This window comes from Rhipicephalus microplus, chromosome 5 (assembly GCF_043290135.1).
Source record: "Rhipicephalus microplus isolate Deutch F79 chromosome 5, USDA_Rmic, whole genome shotgun sequence".
NCBI lineage: Eukaryota > Metazoa > Arthropoda > Arachnida > Ixodida > Ixodidae > Rhipicephalus > Rhipicephalus microplus.
The window spans coordinates 126,586,621-126,611,627 of record NC_134704.1 but is presented as its reverse complement, the minus strand read 5'-3'; the positions used below and the strand labels follow the sequence as shown (position 1 = coordinate 126,611,627).

Here is a 25,007-nt window from a genome sequence, read left to right as displayed (position 1 = left end):
GGCCCATAACCCAGAGTTCCGTGGAGCGAAACCACACTCTGCTAAATATTTTTTCTTTTGCACTAGTGCGCACTTTTTTTCTGCAAATTTTTCCACGTAACTGTAAGGCAGCAGTGTGGCGCAGTGGAAGCGTGCTAGGCCTATAACCCAGAGGCCCGTGGATCAAAACCATGCTCTACTAATTTTATGTTCTTTTGCATTCGTGCGCAATTCCATACTGCACATTTTCTAACGTAACTAGAGTGCAGCATAGTGGCGCAGTGGAAGCGTGCTGTGCCCATATTCAAGAGTTCCTTGAATCGAGACCACGCTTTGCTGAGTTTATATACTTTTCCATTATAGCGCAGTTTCTTACTGCACATTTTCTCACGTAACTAGAGTGTAGCAGAGTGGCGCAGTGGAAGCGTGCTGGGCCCACAATCCAGAGTTCCGTGGATTGAAACCACGTTCTGTTAAATTTATTTTCTTTTGCAATAGTGCGCACTTTCTTTCTGCACATTTTCTCACGTAACTACAGTGCAGCAGAGTGGCGCAGAAAAGGCATGCTTGGCTAATAACCCATAGGTCCGTGGATCGAAACCACTCTCTGCTATTTTTATAATCTTTTGCATTAGTGCACACTTTCTTACTGCACATTTTCTCACGTAACTAGAGTGGAGAAGAGTTTCGCAGTGGACGCGTGCTGGGCCCATAACCCAGAGTTCCGTGGAGCGAAACCACGCTCTACTAATTTTATGTTCTTTTGCATTAGTGCGCAGTTTCTTACTGCATATTTTCTCACGTAACTATAGTGCAGCAGAGTGGCGCAGTGGAAGCGTGCTGGGCCCATAACCAAGAAGTCCGTGGATTAAAACCACGCTCTGCTAACTTTATTTTCTTTTGCAATAGCGCGCACTTCCTTACTGCTCATTTTCACAAGTATCTGGAGTGCAGCACAGGGACACAGTGGGTGCGTGCTGGGCCTATAACCCAGAGTTCCGTGGAGCGAAACCACGCTCTGCTAATTTTATTTTATTTTGCATTAGTGTGCACTTTCTTAGTGCACATTTTCCCACGTAACTAGAATGCAGCAGAGTGGCGCAGTGGAAGCGTGATGGGACCATATCCCTGAGGTCCGTGGATCGAAACCACGCCCTGCTAACTTTTTCTTTTGCAATAGCGCGCACTTTCTTACTGCACGTTTTCTCACGTAACTTACGTGCAGCAGAGTGGCGCAGTGGAAGCGTGCTGGGCCCATAACCCAGAGGTCCGTGGATCGAAACCACGCTCTGCTAATTTTATATTCTTTTGCATTAGTGCGCAATTTCTTAATGCACATTTTCAAACATAACTAGAGTGCAGCAGAGTGGCGCAGTAGAAGCGTGCTGTGCCCATATTCAAGAGTTTCTTGAATCAAAACTACGCTCTGCTGAGTTTATATACTTTTGCATTATAGCGCAGTTTCTTACTGCACATTTTCTCACGTAACTAGATTGTAGCAGAGTGGCGCAGTGGAAGCGTGCTGGGCACATAACCCAGAGTTCCTTGGAGCGAAACCACGCTCTGCTAAATTTATTTTATTTTGCATTAGTGTGCACTTTCTTACTGCACATTTTCCCACGTAACTGGAATGCAGCAGAGTGGCGCAGTGAAACCGTGCTGGGCCTATAATCCACAGGTCTGTGGATCGAAACCACGCTGTGCTATTTTAATTTTCTTTTGCTTTAGTGCCCACTTTCTTACTGCAAATTTTCCACGTATCTAGAATGCAGCAGCGTGGTGCAGTGGAAGCGTGCTGGGCACATAACCCATAGGTCCGTGGATCGAAACCACGCTCTGCTACCTTTATATACTTTTGCATTAGTGCACAATTTCTTACTGCACTTTTTTCCACGTAACTAGAATGCAGCAGAGTGGCGATGTAGAAGCGTGCTGGGCCCATACCTCAGAGGTGTGTGGATTGAAACTACGCTCTGCTAAATTGTTTTTCTTTTGCACTAGTGCGCACTTTTTTTCTGCAAATTTTTCCACGTAACTGTAAGGCAGCATTGTGGCGCAGTGAAAGCGTGCTAGGCCTATAACCCAGAGGCCCGTGGATCAAAACCATGCTCTACTAATTTTATGTTCTTTTGCATTCGTGCGCAATTCCATACTGCACATTTTCTAACGTAACTAGAGTGCAGCATAGTGGCGCAGTGGAAGCGTGCTGTGCCCATATTCAAGAGTTCCTTGAATCGAGACCACGCTCTGCTGAGTTTATATACTTTTTTATTATAGCGCAGTTTCTTACTGCACATTTTCTCACGTAACTAGAGTGTAGCAGAGTGGCGCAGTGCAAGCGTGCTGGGCCCATCACCCAGAGTTCCTTGGAGCGAAACCACGCTCTACTAATTTTATATTCTTTTGCATTGGTGCACATTTCTTACTGCACAATTTGCCATGTAACTTGAATGCAGCAGAGTGGCGCAGTGGAAGCGTGCTGGGGCCATATCCCGGAGGTCCGTGCATCGAAACCGCGCCCTGCTAACTTTATTTTCCTTTGCAATAGCGCGCACTACCTTACTGCTATTTTTCACAAGTATCTGGAGTGCAGCAGAGTGGCGCAGTGGGTGTGTGCTGGGCCCATAACCCAGAGGTCCATGGATCAAAACCACGCTCTGATAACTTTATATACTTATGCATTAGTGCGCAGTTTCTTACTGCATATTTTTCCACGTAACTAGAGTGCGGCAGAGTGGCACAGTAGCAGCATGCTGGGCCCACAATCCAGAGTTCCGTGGATTGAAACCATGTTCTGTTAAATTTATTTTCTTTTGCAATATTGCGCATTTTCTTTCTGCACATTTTCTCACGTAACTAGAGTGCAGCAGAGTGGCGCAGAAAAGGCATGCTTGGCTAATAACCCAGAGGTCCGTGGATCGAAACCACTCTCTGCTAATTTTATAATCTTTTGCATTAGTGCACACTTTCTTACTGCACATTTTCTCACGTAACTAGAGTGGAGAAGAGTGGCGCAGTGGACGCGTGCTGGGCCCATAACCCAGAGTTCCGTGGAGCAAAACCACGCTCTACTAATTTTATGTTCTTTTGCATCAGTGCGCAGTTTCTTACTGCATATTTTCTCACATAACTGAAGTGCAGCAGGGTGGCGCAGTGGAAGCGTGCTGGCCCTATAACCCAGAGGCCCGTGGATCAAAACCACGCTCTACTAATTTTATGTCCTTTTGCATTAGTGCGCAGTTCTTTACTGCACAATTTCTAACGTAACTAGAGTGCAGCAGAGTGGCGCAGTGGAAGCGTGCTGTGCCCATATTCAAGAGTTCCTTGAATCGAAACCACGCTCATCTCAGTTTATATACTTTTGCATTATAGCGCAGTTTCTAACTGCACATTTTCTCACGTAACTAGATTGTGGCAGAGTGGCGCAGTGGAAGCGTGCTGGGCTTATAACCCAGAGGCCCGTGGATCAAAACAACGCTCTACTATTTTATGTTCTTTTGCCTTAGTGCGCAGTTTCTTACTGCATATTTTCTCACGTAACTATAGTGCAGCAGAGTGGCGCAGTGGAAGCGTGCTGGGCCCAAATACAAGAGGTCTGTGGATCGAAGCCACGCTTTGTTAATTTTATATTCTTTTGCATTTGTGCGCAATTTCTTACTGCACATTTTCTCACGTAACTAGAGTGTAGCAGAGTGGCGCAGTGGAAGCATGCTGGGCTCATAACCCAGAGTTCCTTGGAGCGAAACCACGCTCTACTAATTTTATGTTCTTTTGCATTAGTACGCAGTTTCTTACTGCATATTTTCTCACGTAACAACAGTGCAGCAGAGTGGCGCAGTGGAAGCGTGCTGGGCCCATAACCCAGAGGTCCATGGATCAAAACCACGCTCTGATAATTTTATATACTTATGCATTAGTGCGCAGTTTTTTACTGCATATTTTTCCACGTAACTAGAGTGCGGCAGAGTGGCACAGTAGAAGCATGCTGGGCCCACAATCCAGAGTTCCATGGATTGAAACCACGTTCTGTTAAATTTATTTTCTTTTGCAATAGTGCACACTTCCTTTCTGCACATTTTCTCACGTAACTAGAGTGCAGCAGAGTGGCGCAGTGAAGGCATGCTTGGCCAATAACCCAGAGGTCCGTGGATCGAAACCACTCTCTGCTAATTTTATAACCTTTTGCATTAGTGCACACTTTCTTACTGCACGTTTTCTCACGTAACTTACGTGCAGCAGAGTGGCGCAGTGGAAGCCTGCTGGGCCCATAACCCAGGGTTCCGTGGAGCGAAACCACGCTCTGCTAAATTTATTTTATTTTGCATTAGTGTGCACTTTCTTACTGCACATTTTCCCACGTAACTGGAATGCAGCAGAGTGGCGCAGTGGAACCGTGCTGGGCCTATAATCCAGAGGTCTGTGGATTGAAACCACGCTGTGCCATTTTAATTTTCTTTTGCTTTAGTGCGCACTTTCTTACTGCACATTTTCCACGTAACTAGAATGCAGCAGCGTGGTGCAGTGGAAGCGTGCTGGGCACATAACCCATAGATCCGTGGATCGAAACCACGCTTTGCTATCTTTATATACTTTTGCATTAGTGCACAATTTCTTACTAAACTTTTTCCCATGTAACTAGAATGCAGCAGAGTGGAGATGTGGAAGCGTGCTGGGCCCATAACTCAGAGGTCCGTGGATTGAAACTACGCTCTGCTACATTTATTTTCTTTTGCACTAGTGCGCACTTTTTTTCTGCAAATTTATCAACGTAACTGTAATGCAGCAGAGTGGCGCAGTGGAAGCGTGCTGGGCTTATAACCCAGAGGCCCGTGGATCAAAACCACGCTCTACTATTTTTATGTTCTTTTGCATTAGTGCGCAGTTCCATACTGCACATTTTCTAACGTAACTAGAGTGCAGCATAGTGGCGCTGTGGAAGCGTGCTGGGTCCATATTCCAGAGTTCCTTGGATCGAAACCACGCTCTGCTGAGTTTATACACTTTTGCATTATAGCGCAGTTTCTTACTGCACATTTTCTCAGGTAACTAGAGTGTAGCAGAGTGGCGCAGTGGAAGCGTGCTGGGCCCTTAACCTAGAGTTCCGTGGAGCGAAACCACGCTCTACTAATTTTATGTTCTTTTGCATTACTGCGCAGTTTCTTACTGCACATTTTCCCACGTCACTGGAATACAGCAGAGTGGCGCAGTGGAAGCGTGCTGGGGCCAAATCCCAGAGGTCCGTGGATCGACACCACCTTCTGCTAAATTTATTTTCTTTTGCATTAGTGCGAACTTTCTTTCTGCACATTTTTCCACGTAACTTGAACGCAGCAGAGTGGCGCAGTGGAAGCGTGCTGGGCCTATAACCCATAGCCGATGGATCAAAGCCTAGCTCTACTAATTTTATGTTCTTTTGCATTAGTGCGCAGTTCCTTTCTGCATATTTTGTCACGTAACTAGAGTGCAGCAGAGTGGCGCAGTTAGAGCGTGCTGGGCCCATAACCCAAAGTTCCGTGGAGCGAAACCACGCTCTGCTAAATTTATATTCTTTTGCATTAGTGCACTGTTTCTTACTGCCCATTTTTTCACGTAACCAGAGTGCAGCAGAGTGGCGCAGTAGGAGCGTGCTGGGCCCATAATCCAGAGGTCCGTGGATTGAAACCACGCTGTGCTAATTTCATTCTCTTGTGCATTAGTGCGCACTTTCTTACTGCACATTTTCTCACGTTACCAGAGCGCAGCAGGGTGGCGCAGTAGAAGCGTGCTGGGCCTTTAATCCAGAGGTCCGTGGATCGAAACGACGCTGTGCTAATTTATTTTCTTTTGCATTAGTGCGCCCCTTCTTACTGCACATTTCCACGTACCTAGAATGCAGCAGCGGGATGCAGTGGAAGCGTGCTGGGCACATAACCCATAGGTCCGTGGATCGAAACCACGCTCTGCTAACTTTATATACTTTTGCATTAATGCTCAATTTCTTACTGCACTTTTCCCACGTAACTAGATTGCAGCAGAGTGGCGATGTGGAAGCGTGCTGGGCCCATAACCCAGAGGTCCATGGATCGAAACCACGCTCTGCTAATTTTATATTCTTTTGCATTGGTGCGCAATTTCTTACTGCACACTTTCTCACGTATCTAGAGTGCACAAGAGTGGCGCAGTGGAAGCGTGCTGGGCCTATAACCCAGAGGCCCGTGGATCAAAACCATGCTCTACTAATTTTATGTTCTTTTGCAATAGTGCGCACTTCCTTACTGCTCATTTTCACAAGTATATGGAGTGCAGCAGAGGGGCACAGTGGGTGTGTGCTGGGCCCAGAACTCAGAGCTCCATGGATCAAAACCACGCTCTGATAATTTTATATTCTTATGCATTAGTGCGCAGTTTCTTACTGCATATTTTTCCACGTAACTAGAGAGCGGCAGAGTGGCACAGTCAAGCATGCTGGGCCCACATTCCAGAGTTCCGAGGATCAAAACCACGTTCTGTTAAATTTATTTTCTTTTGCATTAGTGCGCACTTCCTTTTTGCACATTTTTTCACGTATCTAGAGTGCAGCAAAGTGGCGCAGTGAAGGCATGCTTGGCCCATAACCCTGAGGTCCGGGGATCGAAACCACTCTCAGCTAATTTTACAACCTTTTGCATTAGTGCACACTTTCTTACTGCACATTTTCTCACGTAACTAGAGTGGAGAAGAGTGGCGCAGTGGACGCGTGCTGTGCCCATAACCCAGAGTTGCGTGGAGCGAAACCACGCTCTGCTAATTTTATTTTATTTTGCATTAGTGTGCACTTTCTTAGTGCACATTTTCCCACGTAACTAGAATGCAGCAGAGTGGCGCAGTGGACGCATGGTGGGACCATATCCCAGAGGTCCGTGGATCAAAACCACGCCCCGCTAACTTTACTTTCTTTTGCAATAGTGTGCACTTTCTTACTGCACGTTTTCTCACGTCACAAGAGAGCAGCAGAGTGCCGCAGTGAAAGCGTGCTCGGCCCATAAACCAGAGCTCCATGAATCTAAACCACGCTCTGCTAATTTTATAATCTTTTGCATTAGAGCACACTTTCTTACTGTACATTTTCTCACGTAACTATAGTGCAGCAGAGTGGCGCAGTGGAAGCGTGCTGGGCCCATAACCAGAGGTCCTTGGACGGAAACCACGCTCTATTATTTTATATTCTTTTGCATTGGTGCGCATTATCTTACTGCACATTTTCCCACGTAACTGGAATGCAGCATAGTGGCGCAGTGAAAGCGTGCTGGGACCATATGCCAGAGGTCCGTGCATCGAAATCATGCCCTGCTAACTTTATTATATTTTGCAATAGCGCGCACTTTCCTACTGCACGTTTTCTCACGTAACTTACGTGCAGCAGAGTGGCGCAGTGGAAGCGTGCTGGGCCCATAACCAAAAGGTCCGTGGATCAAAACCACGCTCTGTTAATTTTACATTCTTTTGCATTGGTGCGCATTTTCTTACTTCGCAATTTCCCACGTCACTGGAGTGCAGCAGAGTGGCGCAGTGGTTCTGTGCTGGGTCCATAACCCAGGGGTCCATGGATCAAAACCACGCTTTGATAATTTTATATTCTTATGCTTTAGTGCGCAGTTCCTTACTGCATATTTTTCCACGTAACTAGAGTGTGGCAGAGTGGCAATGTAGAAGCATGCTGGGCCGACATTCCAGAGTTCCTTGTATCAAAAGCACGCTCTGCTAAATTTATTTTATTTTGCATTAGTGTGCACTTTCTTACTCCACATTTTCCCCTGTAACTAGAATGCAGTAGAGTGGCGCAGTGGAACCGTGCTTGGCCTATAATCCAGAGGTCTGTGGATCGAAACCACGCTGTGCTATTTTAATTTTCTTTTGCATTAGTGCGCATTTTCTTACTGCACTTTTCCCACGTCACAAGAGTGCAGCAGAGTGGCGAAGTGGAAGCGTGCTGGGCCCATAACCCGCAGGTCCGCGGATCGACACCACCTTCTGCTAAATTTATTTTCTTTTGCAATAGTGCGCAATTTCTTACTGCACACTTTGTCATATATCTAGAGTGCACAATAGTAACGCAGTGGAAGCGTGCTGGGGTCATAACCCAGAGTTCCATGGAGCGAAACCACGCTCTACTAATTTTATGTTCTTTTGCATTAGTGCGCAGTTTCTTACTGCATATTTTCTCACGTAACTATAGTGCAGCAGAGTGGCGCAGTGGAAGCGTGCTGGGCCCATAACCAAGAGGTGCGTGGATCGAAACCACGCTCGGTTAATTTATATTCTTTTGCATTCGTGCGCAATTTCTTACTGCACAATTTCCCATGTAACTTCCATGCAGCAGAGTGGCGCAGTGGAAGCGTGCTGGGGCCGTATCCCAGAGGTCCGTGCATCGAAACTGCGCCCTGCTAACTTTATTTTTTTGCAATAGCGCGCACTTCCTTACTGCACGTTTTCTCACGTCACAAGAGAGCAGCAGAGTGGCGCAGTGAAAGCGTGCTCAGCCCATAACCCAGAGCTCCATGAATCTAAACCACGCTCTCCTAGTTTTATATTCTTTTGCATTGGTGCACAGTTTCTTACTGCACGTTTACTCACGCAACTTGAATGCAGCAGAGTGGTGCAGTGGAAGCGTGCTGGGCCCATAACCAAGAGGTCCGTGGATGGAAACCACGCTCTGTTAATTTTATCTTCTTTTGCATGGGTGCGCATTTTCTTACTTCACTTTTTCCCACGTCACTGGAGTGCAGCAGAGTGGCGCAGTGGTTGTGTGCTGGGCCCATAACCCAGGGGTCCGTGGATCAAAACCACGCTCTGATAATTTTATATTCTTATGCATTAGTGCGCAATTCCTTACTGCATATTTTTCCACGTAACTAGAGTGCGGCAGAGTGGCACAGTAGAAGCATGCTGGGCCCACATTCTAGAGTTCCTTGTATCAAAACCACGCTCTGCTAACTTTATATTCTTTTGCATTGGTGCGCAGTTTCTTACTGCACATTTTTTCACGTAACTGGAGTGCAGCAGAGTGGCGCAGTGGACACATGGTGGGACTATATCCCAGAGGTCCGTGGATCAAAACCACGCCCCTCTAACTTTATTTTCTTTTGAATAGTGCGCACTTCCTTACTGCACGTTTTCTCACGTCACAAGAGAGCAGCACAGTGGCGCAGTGAAAGCGTGCTCGGCCCATAACCAGAGGTCCGTGGATCGAAACCACGCTTTGCTAATTTTATTCTCTTTTGCATTAGTGCGCACTTTCTTACTGCACATTTTCCTACGTAACTAGAATGCAGCAGAGTGGCGCAGTGGAACCGTGATGGGACCATATCCAAGAGGTTCGTGGATCGAAACCACGCCCTGCTAACTTTATTTTCTTTTGCAATAGCGCGCACTTTCTTACTGCACGTTTTCTCACGTAACTTACGAGCAGCAGAGTGGCGCAGTGGAAGCGTGCTGGGCCCATAACCCAGAGGTCCGTGGATCGAAACCACGCTCTGCTAATATTATATTCTTTTGCATTAGTGCGCAATTTCTTACTGCACACTTTCTCACGTATCTAGAGTGCAAGAGTGGCGCAGTGGAAGCGTGCTGGGCCTGTAACCCAGACCCGTGGATCAAAACCATGCTCTACTAATTTTATGTTCTTTTGCATTAGTGCGCAGTTCCTTACTGCACATTTTCTAACGTAACTAGAGTGCAGCAGAGTGGCGAAGTGGAAGCGTGCTGTGCCCATATTCCAGAGTTCCTTGGATCGAAACCACGCTCTGCTGAGTTTATATACTTTTGCAATATAGCGCAGTTTCTTACTGCACATTTTTTCACGTAAGTAGAGTGCAGCAGAGTGGCGCAGTGGAAGCGTGCTGGGCCCATAACCAAGAGGTCCTTGGATCGAAACCACGCTCTGTTAATTTTATATTCTTTTGCATTGGTGCGCACTTTCTTACTGCACATTTTCCCACATAACCTGAATGCAGCAGAGTGGCACAATGGAAGCGTGCTGGGCCCATGACCCACAGGTCCATGGATCGAAACCACGTTCTGCTAAATTTATTTTCTTTTGCATTAGTGCGCACTTTCTTTCTGCACATTTTTCCACGTAGCTTGAATGCAGCAGAGTGGTGCAGTGGAAGCGTGCTGGGCCTTTAATCTAGAGGTCCGTGGATCGAAATCACGCTGTCCTAATTTATTTTCTTTTGCATTAGTGCGCACTTTCTTACTGCACATTTTCCACGTAACTAGAATGCAGCAGCGTGGTGCAGTGGAAGCGTGCTGAGCACATAACCCATAGGTCCGTGGATCGAAACCACGCTCTGTTAATTTTATATTCTTTTGCATTGGTGCGCAATTTTTTACTGCACATTTTCCTACGTAACTTGAATGCAGCAGAGTGGCGCAGTAAAAGCGTGCTGGCGCCATATCCCAGAGGTCCGTGCATCAAAACCGCGCCCTGCTAACTTTATTTTCTTTTGCAATAGCGCACACTTTCTTACTGCACGTTTTCTCACGTAACTTACGTGCAGCAGAGTGGCGCAGTGGAAGCGGGCTGGGCCCATAACCCTGAGGTCCGTGAGTCGAAACCCCGCTCTGCTAAATTTATATTCTTTTGTATTAGTGCGCAATTTCTTACTGCACACTTTGTCACGTATCGAGATTGCACAAGAGTAGTGCAGTGGAAGCGTGCTGGGCCCATAACCCAGAGTTCCGTGGAGCGAAACCACGCTCTGCTAAATTTATTTTCTTTTGCATTAGTGCGCACTTTCTTACTGCACAATTTCCACGTAACTAGAATGCAGCAGAGTGGCGATGTGGAAGCGTGCTGGGCCCATAACTCAGAGGTCCGTGGATGAAAACTACGCTCTGCTAAATTTATTTTCTTTTGCACTTGTGCGCACTGTTTTTCTGCAAATTTTTCCACGTAACTGTAATGCAGCAGAGTGGCGAAGTAGATGCGTGCTGGGCCTACAACCCAGAGGCCCGTGGATCAAATCCACGCTCCACTAGTTTTATTTTCTTTTGCATTAGTGCGCAGTTCCTTACTGCACATTTTCTAACGTAACTAGAGTGCAGCAGAGTGGCGCAGTGGAAGCGTGCTGGGCCCATATTCCAGAGTTCCTCGGATGGAAACCACGCTCTGCTGAGTTTATATACTTTTGCATTATAGCGCAGTTTTTTACTGCACATTTTCTCACGTAACTAGAGTGTAGCAGAGTGGCGCAGTGAAAGCGTGCTGGGCCCATAACCCAGAGTTCCGTGGATCAAAACCACGCTCCGATAATTTTATATTCTTATGCATTAGTGCGCAGTTCCTTACTGCATATTTTTCCACGTAACTGTAATGCAGCAGAGTGGCGAAGTAGATGCGTGCTGGGCCTACAACCCAGAGGCCCGTGGATCAAATCCACGCTCCACTAGTTTTATTTTCTTTTGCATTAGTGCGCAGTTCCTTACTGCACATTTTCTAACGTAACTAGAGTGCGGCAGAGTGGCACAGTAGAAGCATGCTGGGCCCGCATTCCAGAGCTTCTTGGATCAAAACCATGCTCTGCTAACTTTATATTCTTTTGCATTAGTGCACACTTTCTTACTGCATATTTTCTCACGTAACTAGAGTTGAGAAGAGTGGCGCAGTGGACGCGTGCTTGGCTCATAACCGAGTTCCGTGGAGCGAAACCACGCTGTGCTAATCTTATTTTATTTTGCATTTGTGTGTACTTTCTTAGTTCACATTTTCCCTCGTAACTAGAATGCGGCAGAGTGGCGCAGTGGAAGCGTGCTGGGCCCATAACCCTCAAGTCCGTGGATCAAAACCACGTTCTGCTAAATTTATTTTCTTTTGCATTAGTGCGCAGTTCCTTACTGCATATTTTATCACGTAACTAGGATGCAGCAGAGTGGCGCAGTGGAAGCGTGCTGGGCCCATAACCCAGAGTTCCGTGGAGCGAAACCACTCTCTGCTAAATTAATTTTATTTTGCGTTAGTCCACAGTTTCTTACTCCACATTTTTTCACGTAACCAGGGTGCAACAGGCTGGTGCAGTAGAAGCGTGCTGGGCCCATAATCCAGAGGTCCGTGGATCGAAACCACGCTGTGCTAATTTTATTCTCTTTTGCATTAGTGCGCACTTTCTTACTGCACATTTTCTCAGGTTACCAGAGTGCAGCAGGGTGGTGCAGTGGAAGCGTTATGGGCCCGTAACCCGGAGGTCCGTGGATCGAAACTAAGCTCTGCTAATTTTATTTTCTTTTGCATTAGTGCGCAGTTTCTTACTGCACATTTTCTCACTTAAGTATAGTGCAGCAGAGTGGCGCAGTGGAAGCGCGCTGGGCCCATAACCAAGAGGTCCGTGGATCGAAACCACGCTCTGTTAATTTTATAATATTTTGCATTGGTGCGCATTATCTTACTGCACATTTTCCCACGTAACTGGAAATCAGCAGACTGGCGCAGTGGAAGCGTGCTGGGACCATATGCCGGAGGTCCTCGCATCGAAATCACGCCCTGCTAACTTTATTTTCTTTTGCAATAGCGCGCACTTCCTTACTGCACGTGTTCTCACGTAACTTACGTGCAGCTGAGGGGCGCAGTGAAAGCGTCCTGGGCCCATAACCCAGAGGTCCGTGGATTGAAACCACGCCTTAACTAATTTAATATTCTTTTGCATTAGTGCGCAATTTCTTACTGCACACTTGATTGATATGTGGGGTTTAACGTCCCAAAACCACTATATGATTATGAGAGACGCCGTAGTGGAGGGCTTCGGAAATTTAGACCACCTGGGGTTCTTTAACGTGCACCCAAATCTGAGCACACGGGCCTACGACATTTCCGCCTCCATCGGAAGTGCAGCCGCCGCAGCCGGGATTCGAACCCGCGCCCTGCGGGTCAGCAGCCGAGTACCTTAGCCACTAGACCACAGCGGCGGGGCGACTCTTACTGCACACTTTCTCACGTATCTAGAGTGCACAAGAGTGGCGCAGTGGAAGCGTGCTGGGCCTATAACCCAGAGGCCTGTGGATCAAAACCATGCTCTACAAATTTTAGGTTCTTTTGCATTAGTGCGCAGTTCCTTACTGCACATTTTCTAACGTAACTAGAGTGCAGCAGAGTGGCGCAGTGGAAGCGTGCTGTGCGCATATTCCAGAGTTCCTTGGATCAAAACCACGCTCTGCCGAGTTTACATACTTTTGCATTTATTTATTTATTTATTTATTTTCATACTCTCAGGGCCCGAGGGCATTACAGAGAGGAGTGGTCTGACAACAATATATCAATAACTGCAATTTTGAAGGCGGCAGATTCTTCGATTGCAGCAATGGAGGCAGGAAGGTGGTTCCAGTCACTGCTTGTTTGAGGCAAAAAAGAAGCATGGCAAGTGTTAGTGCGGCATATGGGAACTTTAACTTTAAGATGATGGTCTAACTATGGTGATACATAATCTGGGGGAAGGAAAAGATCATTTTTAAGTGTTGGATTCGTGTAAAAGATTTTGTGAAATAGGTTGAGACGGAAGTACTTACGGCGTGACTTAAGTGTTGGTAATCCTAGGGTAGCTTTCATTGAAGAAACACTGGCGTAGCGGTTGTAGTTAGAGAGCACAAAACGAGCTGCACGGTTCTGAACGGATTCAAGGGCTGTAGTTAATACGGAGCTAAATGGATCCCAAATAGAACAAGCGTATTCCAATTTCGATCTAACGAGTGTTGTGTACAATTTAAGTTTTAAATCTGAAGGAACGGATGAAAAATGACGGCGGAGAAATCCAAGCATGCGATCAGCGTTATTAATTACATGTTCAACATGCATATTCCAAGAGAGGTTGTGGGTTATATGCACGCCAAGGTAACGGTAACTAGTAACGGGGTTTAAAGAGGAGTTTTTGAGGGTATAGGAAAAATGGTTATTGACTTTATTGTGGTGAATTACTCTCATAACTTTACACTTACTGATGTTTAATTTCATGAGCCACTTGTCGCACCAGTTAGAAACAGCGTCAATGTCGGACTGCAATGTAGAAACGTCATGTTGATTATGAATGACACGATACAGTACGCAATCATCAGCAAAAAGCCTAATGGTAGAATTAATTCCGACAGGCAAATCATTAATATAAATAAGAAAAAGCAATGGACCTAAAACCGAACCCTGTGGTACGCCTGATGTTACAGCAACGGTAGGAGAGTTATAATTATTAGCATGAACATACTGCAGACGGTTTGTTAGAAAACAGTGAATCCAGTCAAGGATGTTAGGATCTATACTTAGCTTGCTCATTTTGAGAAGAAGGAGAGTATGCGAAACAGTGTCGAAGGCTTTAGCGTAATCTAAAAAGATGCAGTCGATAATGAAATTATTGTCGAAAGCACGAAAAAGATCGTTAGTAAAAGAAAGTAACTGCGTTTCACAAGAGAAGTGCTTCCTGAAACCGTGTTGCCAAGGGGAAAAAAATGAGTTGGATTCGAGAAAAGATACTAAGTTTGAATAGATGATGTGCTCGAGAAGTTTGCAGGGTACACTGGTTAAAGATATTGGCCTGTAATTGAGGGGAGAGTGGGTGTTACCCGATTTGTGAAGTGGAACCACCTTACCCACCTTCCAATCATCTGGCAAAGTGGAAGACTGCAAAGACTGCGAAAAAAGTTCAGCGAGTGTAATGGAAGAATAAAGTTTTGTGTTTTTTAAGAACTTTGAATTGATGCCATCGTTGCCTGCAGAGCTAGACAATTTCATTTTTTCTATTATACGGCACACTCCAGATGAATCAACAGATATGAAATCCATAGGAAAAAAAGAAAGGTCTTCGACAGAAGGCATAGAAAAGGGTGTTGCCCCAGAAAAACAAGAAACAAATACATCATTCATCACATTGCAGCAGTCACGATTGGAAACAGCATCACCATTGCTATCTAGTAGGTGAAACGTTGTAGATCTGCTGCCACGAACTACATTCCAAAATTGCCGGGGATTATCTTTCAGTAGGGTGGGTAGGGTAATGTTGTGGAATACATTTTTAGCCTGCGCAATGGCGTTTTTGTACTCTTTATCAGCGACGAAGTACGCGTGCCAACGCTCAGGCGTCATCACCACTTTTGCTCGGCGGAAAATCCTTTTCTTCTTGTTTAGTAAGCGCTTCAAATGGGCGTTAAACCAAGGGGCTTTAGAAGAAGAAAGGATCTGTTTTTTAGGAATGTAGCGGTCAATCAAAAAAGCGACCTTTTCTTTAAACATAAACCAATTTTCTTGAATGGTGCGTGTATAAAAACCAGGCATATAGTCTGTGATGAAATTAGCAAGTTCATTATTTATTGCAGCAAAATTGGCGTTTTTATAATCTTTAATAAATTTAACTTGCTTCGTGCAAGGTAAATGGGCATGAATACTACAGTGAATAAAACAGTGATCACTTAGACCGGGCATAAATACTAGGGGTGAGACGAGTTCTGGAGTGGTCGTAAGTAGCAAATCTAGTACATTGGCAGAATGAGGTGAGCAACGAGTAGGCTGAAGTACCAGTTGCTTAAGGTTAAAATCTAAACAAACATTCAAAAATGACGAACATTCTATTGAATTTTCCACAAGACTTGGCGGGTCAGTAGACCAGATTATAGAAGGCAAGTTAAAATCTCCAAAAAGAAATAAAGGACATTTGGGAAACCGCACAGTCAACTTATTTAGAACATCATGTAATTCTTGACAGAATGCTGTTGAAGACTGTGGCGGTTTATAGCACACACTGAAAATGAACTTTCTATGCCCTGTAAATACACATGCGCTAACAAATTCTAAGTTGGTGTCGACCATAATCGCACTAGAGATGAAAATATCCCGGACAGCTATCAACACACCACCGCCTCGACTACCAGTACGATCCGAACGATAAATTTTGTAGCCCGCTTCGCAGTGCAATATTTCAAAGTCATGAATAGCGGAAGAGAGCCAAGTTTCTGTGAGCAGTACCACATCCGCAGAACACGTGTCGATAACGGAAGATAAGTCGTCGCGCTTGTTACACACACTACGCACATTGGAATACAGCAGGGACACCTGACTGGCTGATTGCGTTCGTGCTAGCTATGTTGCTGGGGCGGGTAAACTGGCAGCAGCTGGAAGAGTGACGGGGGAAGTATTACCAATGTTACTGTTGTTGCGCTCCTCGCGTGTCTCAAGTTCGCACACACGGTCGGTAACATGGCAATACACATAGACAGTCTTGTTAATATACAATTTGTTTACTCGTAGCGAGTACGGCTGTCCAGAGTTTTTACCAAATTCATGTAACTTTTTTCGGCATTGTCGTGTTGCCCTCGAGAAATCTTCACTAACTGACACCTTAGAGGGTTGAAACTTCTTCCTCTGATAAAAAACGTTATCCTTTATTTTTGACGACTGAAATTTAACAATAATAGGCCGGCACTTATTGGGAACATAGGCACCAAGCCTATGCGCACGCTGTATTGCTTCATTTGATAGGTTGAGGTCAAGTTTTTGAGATATAAGGTCAGTGATTATTTTTTCACTCTGCGCCCAACCTTCAGAAACATTGTCAGCAATGCCAAAAAATATCAAATTATCTCTACGAGAGCGATCTTCCAACTCGTCAAGTCGGGAATGAAGAGCAGTCGTTTCGTTTCTTATGACTGTATTTACTGCTTGCGGAAGATCAAGAATATGGTGACCCGAGTCATATGATTCTACCATCGTCTCAACTGTCGCTAGCCTGCTAGAAAGGTCGGTTACTTTCTGTTCTAATAAAGATTGATTGGTTTGAACTTGGTTAAGTACGGCAAGAAGTTCCGCATGACGCGAGTCTACTTTAGCTGAAAGGCTAGCAATAGCTGTCAGCACCTTATCGTCCGGTCCTGGGTTTGATTCAATATCCCCGCACAAAAGTAACTTGAGGACATGAAAGCACTCAGAGACATTGTCATATATAACACTTGGGCCAGGGAAGAGCAGCAGACATGTATCACTGGAGCGCTTTGAGTACAAAGACGGGCGGTTACCAACCTGCACGATGAAGCAGAAAAAATTCACAACCGGTCCCATAGCTGCCGCTCTTTCCTGGCCACTGAAAGGCGCCGACGACGGGCTGACGTTTAAATCAGCAGGATGTGCTGACGTCGACGAAGGAATCGGCTGGTCCAAAAGGTGGAACGGTGCCATCCAGGCGGTTGTAGCACAGGCATCGGGTTGAGCAGCGGGGACAGCGATTAGGATGATCGTTGACGTAGACCCGTTCGTTGACGCCGCAGAAGCAGCGCATGGCCACGTGTAGACAAAAGACGAAATCTGCACGATGAAGCAGAAAAAATTCACAACCGGTCCCATAGCTGCCGCTCTTTCCTGGCCACTGAAAGGCGCCGACGACGGGCTGACGTTTAAATCAGCAGGATGTGCTGACGTCGACGAAGGAATCGGCTGGTCCAAAAGGTGGAACGGTGCCATCCAGGCGGTTGTAGCACAGGCATCGGGTTGAGCAGCGGGGACAGCGATTAGGATGATCGTTGACGTAGACCCGTTCGTTGACGCCGCAGAAGCAGCGCATGGCCACGTGTAGACAAAAGACGAAATCTGCACGATGAAGCAGAAAAAATTCACAACCGGTCCCATAGCTGCCGCTCTTTCCTGGCATTATAGCGCAGTTTCTTACTGCACATTTTCTCACGTAACTAGAGCTTAGCATAGTGGCGCAGTGGAAGCGTGCTGGGCTCATAACCCAGAGTTCCTTGGAGCGAAACCACGCTCTGCTACCTTTACATACTTTTGCATTAGTGCACAATTTCTTACTGCACTTTTATCACGTAACTAGAATGCAGCAGAGTGGCGATGTGGAAGCGTGCTGGGCCCAACACTCAGAGGTCGGTGGATTGAAACTAAGCTCTGCTAAATTTATATACTTTTGAATTATAGCGCAGTTTTTTACTGCACATTTTCTCACGTAACTAGAGTGTAGCAGAGTGGCGCAGTGGAAGCGTGCTGGGCCCATAACCCAGAGTTCCGTGGAGCGAAACCACGCTCTACCAATTTTATGTTCTTTTGCAATAGTGCGCAGTTTCTTACTGCATATTTTTTCACGTAACTATAGTGCAGCCGATTGGCGCAGTGGAAGCGTGCTGGGCCCATAACCAAAAAGTCCGTGGATCAAAACCACACCCTGCTAACTTTATTTTCTTTTGCAATAGCGCGCACTTACTTACTGCTCATTTTCACAAGTATCTGGAGTGCAGCAGAGTGGCGCAGTGGGTGTGTGCTGGGCCCATAACCCAAAGGTCCGTGGATCAAAACCACGCTCTGATAATTTTATATTCTTATGCATTAGTGCGCAGTTCCTTACTGCATATTTTTCCACGTAACTAGAGTGCGGCAGAGTAGCACAGTAGAAGCATGCTAGGCCCGCATACCAGAGTTTCTTGGATCAAAACCATGCTCTGTAAACTTTATATTTTTTGGCATTAGTGCTCACTTTCTTACTGCACATCTTCTCACGTAACTAGAGTGCAGAAGAGTGGCGCAGTGTACGCGTGCTGGGCCCATAACCGAGTTCCGTGGAGCGAAACCACGCTCTGCTAATTTTATTTTATTTTGCATTTGTGTGCACTTTATTAGTGCACATTTTTCCACGTAACTCAAATGCAGCAGACTGGCGCAGTGAAAGCGTGCTGGGACCCTACCCCAGAGGTCCGTGGATCAAAACCACTCCCTGCTAACTTTATTTTCTTTTGCAATAGTCCGCACTTTCTTACTGCACGTTTTCTCACGTCACAAGGGTGCAGCAGAGTGGCGCAGTGGAAGCGTGCTGGGCGCATAACCCACAGGGCCGTGGATCGAAACCACGTTCTGCTAAATTTATTTTCTTTTGCATTAAAGCGCATTTTCTGCACATTTTTCCAAGTAACTTGAATGCAGCAGTGTGGCGCAGTGGAAGCGTGCTGGGCCTATAACCCATAGCCCATGGATCAAAGCCTAGCTCTACTAATTGTATGTTCTTTTGCATTAGTGCGCGGTTACTTACTGCATATTTTATCACGTAACTAGGGTGCAGCAGAGTGGCGCAGGGGAAGCGTGCTGGGCCCATAACCCAGAGTTCCGTGGAGCGAAACCACTCTCTGCTAAATTAATTTTATTTTGCGTTAGTGCACAGTTTCTTACTCCACAATGTTTCACGTAACCATGGTGCAACCGGCTGGTGCAGTAGAAGCGTGCTGGGCCCATAATCCAGAGGTCCGTGGATCGAAACCACGCTGTGCAAATTTTATTTCCTTTTGCATTAGTGCGCACTTTCTTACTGCACATTTTCTCACGTTACCAGAGTGCAGCAGGGTGGCGCAGTGGATGCGTGCTGGGCCTTTAATCCAGAGGTCCGTGGATCGAAACCACGCTCTGCTAATTTTATAATCTTTTGCATTAGAGCACACTTTCTTACTGTACAATTTCTCACGTAACTAGAATGCAGCAGAGTGGCGCAGTGGAACCGTGATGGGACCATATCCCAGAGGTCCGTGGATCGAAACCACGCCCTGCAAACTTTATTTTTATTTGCAATAGTGCGCCCTTTCTTACTGCACATTTTCCCACGTAACTGGAATGCAGCAGAGTGGCGCAGTGGAAGCGTGCTGGGCCCATAACCCAGAGGTCCGTGGATCGAAACCACGCTCTGCTAATATTATATTCTTTTGCATTAGTGCGCAATTTCTTACTGCACACTTTCTCACGTATCTAGAGTGCACAAGAGTGGCGCAGTTGAAGCGTGCTGGGCCTATAACCCAGAGGCCCGCTGATCAAAACCATGCTCTACTAATTTTATGTTCTTTTGCATTAGTGCGCAGTTCCTTACTGCACATTTTCTAACGTAACTAGAGTGCAGCAGAGTGGCGCAGTGGAAGCGTGCTGTGCCCATATTCCAGAGTTCTTTGGATCGAAACCACGCTCTGCTGAGTTTATATACTTTTGCATTAGAGCGCAGTTTCTTACTGCACATTTTCTCACGTAACTAGAGTGCAGCAGAGTGGCGCAGTTGAAGCGTGCTGGGCCCATAACCAAGAGGTCCATGGATCGAAACCACGCTCTGTTAATTTTATATTCTTTTGCATTGGTGCGCACTTTCTTACTGCACATTTTCCCACGTAACTTGAATGCAGCAGAGTGGCACAGTGGAAGCGTGCTGGGCGCATGACCCACATGTCCGTGGATCGAAACCACGTTCTGCTAAATTTATTTTCTTTTGCATGAGTGCGCACTTTCTTTCTGCACATTTTTCCACGTAACTTGAATGCAGCAGAGTGGCGCAGTGGAAGCGTGCTGGGCCTATAACCCATAGCCCATGGATCAAAGCCTAGCTCTACTAGTTTTATGTTCTTTTGCATTAGTGCGCAGTTCCTTACTGCATATTTTGTCACGTAACTAGAGTGCAGCAGAGTGGCGCAGTAGAAGCGTGCTGGGCCCATAACCCAGAGTTCCGTGGAGCAAAACAACGTTCTGCTAAATTTATTTTCTTTTGCATTAGTGCGCACTTTCTTTCTGCACAATTTTCCACGTAACTTGAATGCAGCAGAGTGGTGCAGTGGAAGCGTGCTTGGCCCATAACTCAGAGGTCCGTGAATCTAAACCACGCTCTGCTAATTTTATATTCTTTTGCATTAGTGCACAGTTTCTTACTCAACATTTTTTCACGTAACCAGGGTGCAACAGGGTGGTGCAGTAGAAGCGTGCTGGGCCTTTAATCCAGAGGTCCGTGGATCGAAACCACGCTGTGCTAATTTATTTTGTTTTGCATTAGTGCGAACTTTCTTACTGCATATTTCTGACGTTACCAGAGTGCAGCAGGGTGGCGCAGTGGAAGCGTGCTGGGCCTTTAATCCAGAGGTCCGTGGATCGAAACTACGCTGTGCTAATTTATTTTCTTTTGCATTAGTGCGCACTTTCTTACTGCGCATTTTGCACGTAACTCGAATGCAGCAGCGTGGTGCAGTGGAAGCGTGCTCGGCCCATAACCCAGAGCTCCATGAATCTAAACCACGCTCTGCTAGTTTTTTATTCTTTTGCATTAGTGCACAGTTTCTTACTGCACGTTTTCTCACGCAAGTAGAGTGCAGCAGAGTGGTGCAGTGGAAGCGTGATGGGCCCGTAACCCGGAGGTCCATGGATCGAAACTACGCTCTGCTAATTTTATTTTATTTTGCATTAGTGCGCAGTTTCTTACTGCACATTTTCTCACGTAAGTATAGTGCAGCAGAGTGGCGCAGTGGAAGCGCGCTGGGCCCATAACCAAGAGGTCCGTGGATCGAAACCACGCTCTGTTAATTTTATATTCTTTTGCATTGGTGCGCATTATCTTACTGCACATTTTCCCACGTAACTGGAATGCAGCAGAGTGGCGCAGTGGAAGCGTGCTGGGACCATATGCCAGAGGTCCGTGCATCTAAATCACGCCCTGCTAACTTTATTTTCTTTTGCAATAGCGCGCACTTTCTTACTGCACGTTTTCTCACGTAACTTACGTGCAGCTGAGGGGCGCAGTGGAAGCGTCCTGGGCCCATAACCAAGATGTTCGTGGATTGAAACCACGCCTCCACTAATTCAATATTCTTTTGCATTAGTGCGCAATTTCTTACTGCACACTTTCTCACGTATCTAGAGTGCACAAGAGTGGCGCAGTGGAAGCGTGCTGGGCCTATAACCCAGAGGCCCGTGGATCAAAACCATGCTCTACAAATTTTATGTTCTTTTGCATTAGTGCGCAGTTCCTTACTGCACATTTTCTAACGTAACTAAAGTGCAGCAGAGTGGCAAAGTGGAAGCGTGCTGTGCCCATATTCCAGAGTTCCTTGGATCAAAACCACGCTCTGCTGAGTTTACATACTTTTGCATTATAGCGCAGTTTCTTACTGCATATTTTTTCACGTAACTAGAGCTTAGCAGAGTGACGCAGTGGAAGCGTGCTGGGCTAATAACCCAGAGTTCCGTGGAGCGAAACCACGCTCTGCTAAATTCATTTTCTTTTGCATTAGTGCACAATTTCTTACTGCACTTTTTCCCACGTAACTAGAATGCAGCAGAGTGGCGATGTAGAAGCGTGCTGGGCCCATAACTCAGAGGTCCGTGGATTGAAACTAGGCTCTGCTAAATTTATTTTCTTTTGCATTAGTGTGCACTTTCTTTCTGCACAATTTTCCACGTAACTTGAATGCAGCAGAGTGGCGCAGTGGAAGCGTGCTTGGCCTATAACCAAGAGGCCCGTGGATCGAAACCACGCTCTACTAATTTTATGTTCTTTTGCGTTAGTGTGCACTTTCTTACTGCACATTTTCCCACGTAACTAGAATGCAGCAGAGTGGTGCAGTGGAAGCGTGCTTGGCCCATAACTCAGAGGTCCATGAATCTAAACCACGCTCCGCTAATTTTATATTCTTTTGCATTAGTGCACAGTTTCTTACTGCATATTTTCTCACGTAAATATAGTGCAGCAGGGTGGCGCAGTGGAAGCGCTCTGGGCCCATAACCAAAAGGTCCGTGGATCAAAACCACGCTCCGTTAATTTTACATTCTTTTGCATTGGTGCGCATTTTCTTACTGCACAATTTCCCACGTAACTGGAATGCAGCAGAGTGGCGCAGTGAAAGCGTGCTGGGGCCTTATTCCAGAGTTCCTCGGATGGAAACCACGCTCTGCTGAGTTTATATACTTTTGCATTATAGCGCAGTTTTTTACCGCACATTTTTTCACGTAACTAGAGTGTAGCAGAGTGGCGCAGTGGAAGCGTGCTGGGCCCATAACCCTGAGTTCCGTGGAGCGAAACCACGCTCTACCAATTTTATGTCCTTTTGCATTAGTGCGCAATTTCTTACGGCATATTTTCTCACGTAAATATAGTGCAGCAGTGTGGCGCAGTGGAAGCGTGCTGGGCCCATAACCAAAAGGTCCGTGGATCAAAACCACGCTCCGTTAATTTTACATTCTTTTGCATTGGTGCGCATTTTCTTACGGCACAATTTCCCACGTAACTGGAATGCAGCAGAGTGGCGCAGTGGAAGCGTGCAGGGCCTATAACCCATACCCCATGGATCAAAGCCTAGCTCTACTAATTTTATGTTCTTATGCATTAGTGCGCAGTTCCTTACTGCATATTTTGTCACGCCACTAGGGTGCAGCAGAGTGGCGCAGTGGAAGCGTGCCGGGCCTATAACCCAGAGGCCCGTGAATCAAAACCATGCTCTACAAATTTTATGTTCTTTTGCATTAGTGCGCAGTTCCTTACTGCACATTTTCTAACGTAACTAGAGTGCAGCAGAGTGGCGTAGTGGAAGCGTGCTGCGCGCATATTCCAGAGTTCCTTGGATCAAAACCACGCTCTGCTGAGTTTACATACTTTTGCATTATAGCGCAGTTTCTTACTGCACATTTTCTCAGGTAACTAGAGCTTAGCAGAGTGGCGCAGTGAAAGCGTGCTCGGCTCATAACCCAGAGTTCCTTGGAGCGAAACCACGCTCTGCCACCTTTACATACTTTTGCATTAGTGCACAAATTCTTACTGCACTTTTTCCCACGTAACTAGAATGCAGCAGAGTGGTGCAGTGGAAGCGTGCTTGGCCCTTAACCCAGAGGTCCATGAATCTAAACCACGCTCCGCTAATTTTATATTCTTTTGCATTAGTGCACAGTTTCTTACTGCACATTTTCTCACGTAACTAGAGTGTAGCAGAGGGGCGCAGTGGAAGCGTGCTGGGCCCATAACCCAGAAATCCGTGGAGTGAAACCACGCTCTACTAATTTTATGTTCTTTTGCATTACTGCGCAGTTTCTTCCTGCATATTTTCTCACGTAACTATAGTGCAGCAGAGTGGGGCAGTGGAAGCGTGCTGGGCCCATAACCAAAAGGTCCGTGGATCGAAACCACGCTCTGTTAATTTTATATTCCTTTGCATTGGTGCGCAATTTCTTACTGCCCATTTTTTCACGTAACTTGAATGCAGCAGAGTGGCGCAGTGGAAGCGTGCTGGGCCTATAACCCATAGCCCATGGATCAAAGCTTAGCTCTACTAATTTTATGTTCTTTTGCATTAGTGCGCAGTTCGTTACTGCATGTTTTGTCACGTAACCAGAGTGCAGCAGGGTGGCGCAGTAGAAGCGTGCTGGGCCCATAATCCAGAGGTCCGTGGATCGAAACCACGCTGTGCTAATTTTATTCTCTTTTGCATTAGTGCGCACTTTCTTACTGCACATTTTCTCACGTTACCAGAGTGCAGCAGGGTGGCGCAGTGGAAGCGTGCTGGGCCTTTATTCCAGAGGTCTGTGGATCGAAACCACGCTGTGCTAATTTATTTTCTTTTGCATTAGTGCACACTTTTTTATTTATTTATTTATTTATTTATTTACAGTACCTACAGCGCCCGCGAGGGGCATTAGTGTAGGGGGGAGGTAACGTTTTCAAAATTCAGAAAGGCGACAGTCCATTAACACTGAGTTGAACATAAAAGAAATACAGATACATAATATAGCATCCAATGGTGACACGTAATAAACATTGACGTGTGTGAAGGTACAGCAGCAAGAAAAATATATATACATATATATAAAATGCATACGCACACACACACACATATATACATACATATATATACACACACAGATAAAAAGCAGGCGAAAAAAAAGATCTGAAGCGTAGATTGCTAGAGAGATGAGACGAAAGTGTAAGCAACCTTAATGTGTGCTCAGGCTACGATAAGATATGATGTTCCAGCGCAGTGGCGAAAGTTTCCCTGGACGCGGCTACAATTTCATGAGGTAGTTTGTTCCATTGCTTAATTGATCGCGGATAAAATGAATATTTAAAAAGGTTAATTCTAGTAGAGAACTCGCGCACTTTAAGGGGGTGATCAGTACGAGCAGATATATACGTAGGCTCCGATATGTAGTTTTCTTTGTGAATACCCGTTAAACCATGGAATATTTTGTGAAACAGAGATAAACGTAGGAATTTGCGCCTGTCTTCAAGAAGAGGCCATCCTAAAGTACTCCTGATTTCGAAAGATCTTTT

The 25,007-nt window shown here is 46.0% G+C and overlaps 1 protein-coding gene, 1 long non-coding RNA gene and 2 other non-coding genes across 4 annotated transcripts; 2 read left to right on the top strand and 2 right to left on the bottom strand.

Annotated features, from left to right (window-relative positions):
- The first annotated feature begins 4,760 nt into the window (after positions 1 to 4,760).
- TRNAI-UAU (transfer RNA isoleucine (anticodon UAU)) lies at positions 4,761 to 4,832 on the top strand. Its single transcript has one exon. It is a non-coding gene; the product is annotated as a tRNA-Ile (tRNA).
- Positions 4,833 to 13,120: 8,288 nt separating this feature from the next.
- On the bottom strand, positions 13,121 to 15,787 carry LOC142817931 (uncharacterized). The gene is made up of 2 exons (XR_012895424.1): positions 13,921 to 15,787; positions 13,121 to 13,316 (listed from the first exon to the last, which is right to left on the bottom strand). It is a non-coding gene; the product is annotated as an uncharacterized LOC142817931 (long non-coding RNA).
- Positions 15,788 to 15,805: 18 nt separating this feature from the next.
- On the bottom strand, positions 15,806 to 17,534 carry LOC119175530 (uncharacterized). Its single transcript, XM_075895937.1, has one exon. It carries the CDS (start codon positions 17,417 to 17,419, stop codon positions 16,046 to 16,048), a length of 1,374 nt encoding a protein of 457 aa, XP_075752052.1. The 5' UTR covers positions 17,420 to 17,534; the 3' UTR covers positions 15,806 to 16,045.
- Positions 17,535 to 22,161: 4,627 nt separating this feature from the next.
- Positions 22,162 to 22,233, top strand: TRNAI-UAU (transfer RNA isoleucine (anticodon UAU)). Its single transcript has one exon. It is a non-coding gene; the product is annotated as a tRNA-Ile (tRNA).
- The last annotated feature ends 2,774 nt before the right edge of the window (positions 22,234 to 25,007 follow it).

Coding starts and splice junctions, on each gene's coding strand:
- LOC119175530 (XM_075895937.1), bottom strand. CDS start 17,419: ATGGCACCGTTCCACCTTTTGGACCAGCCGATTCCTTCGTCGACGTCA.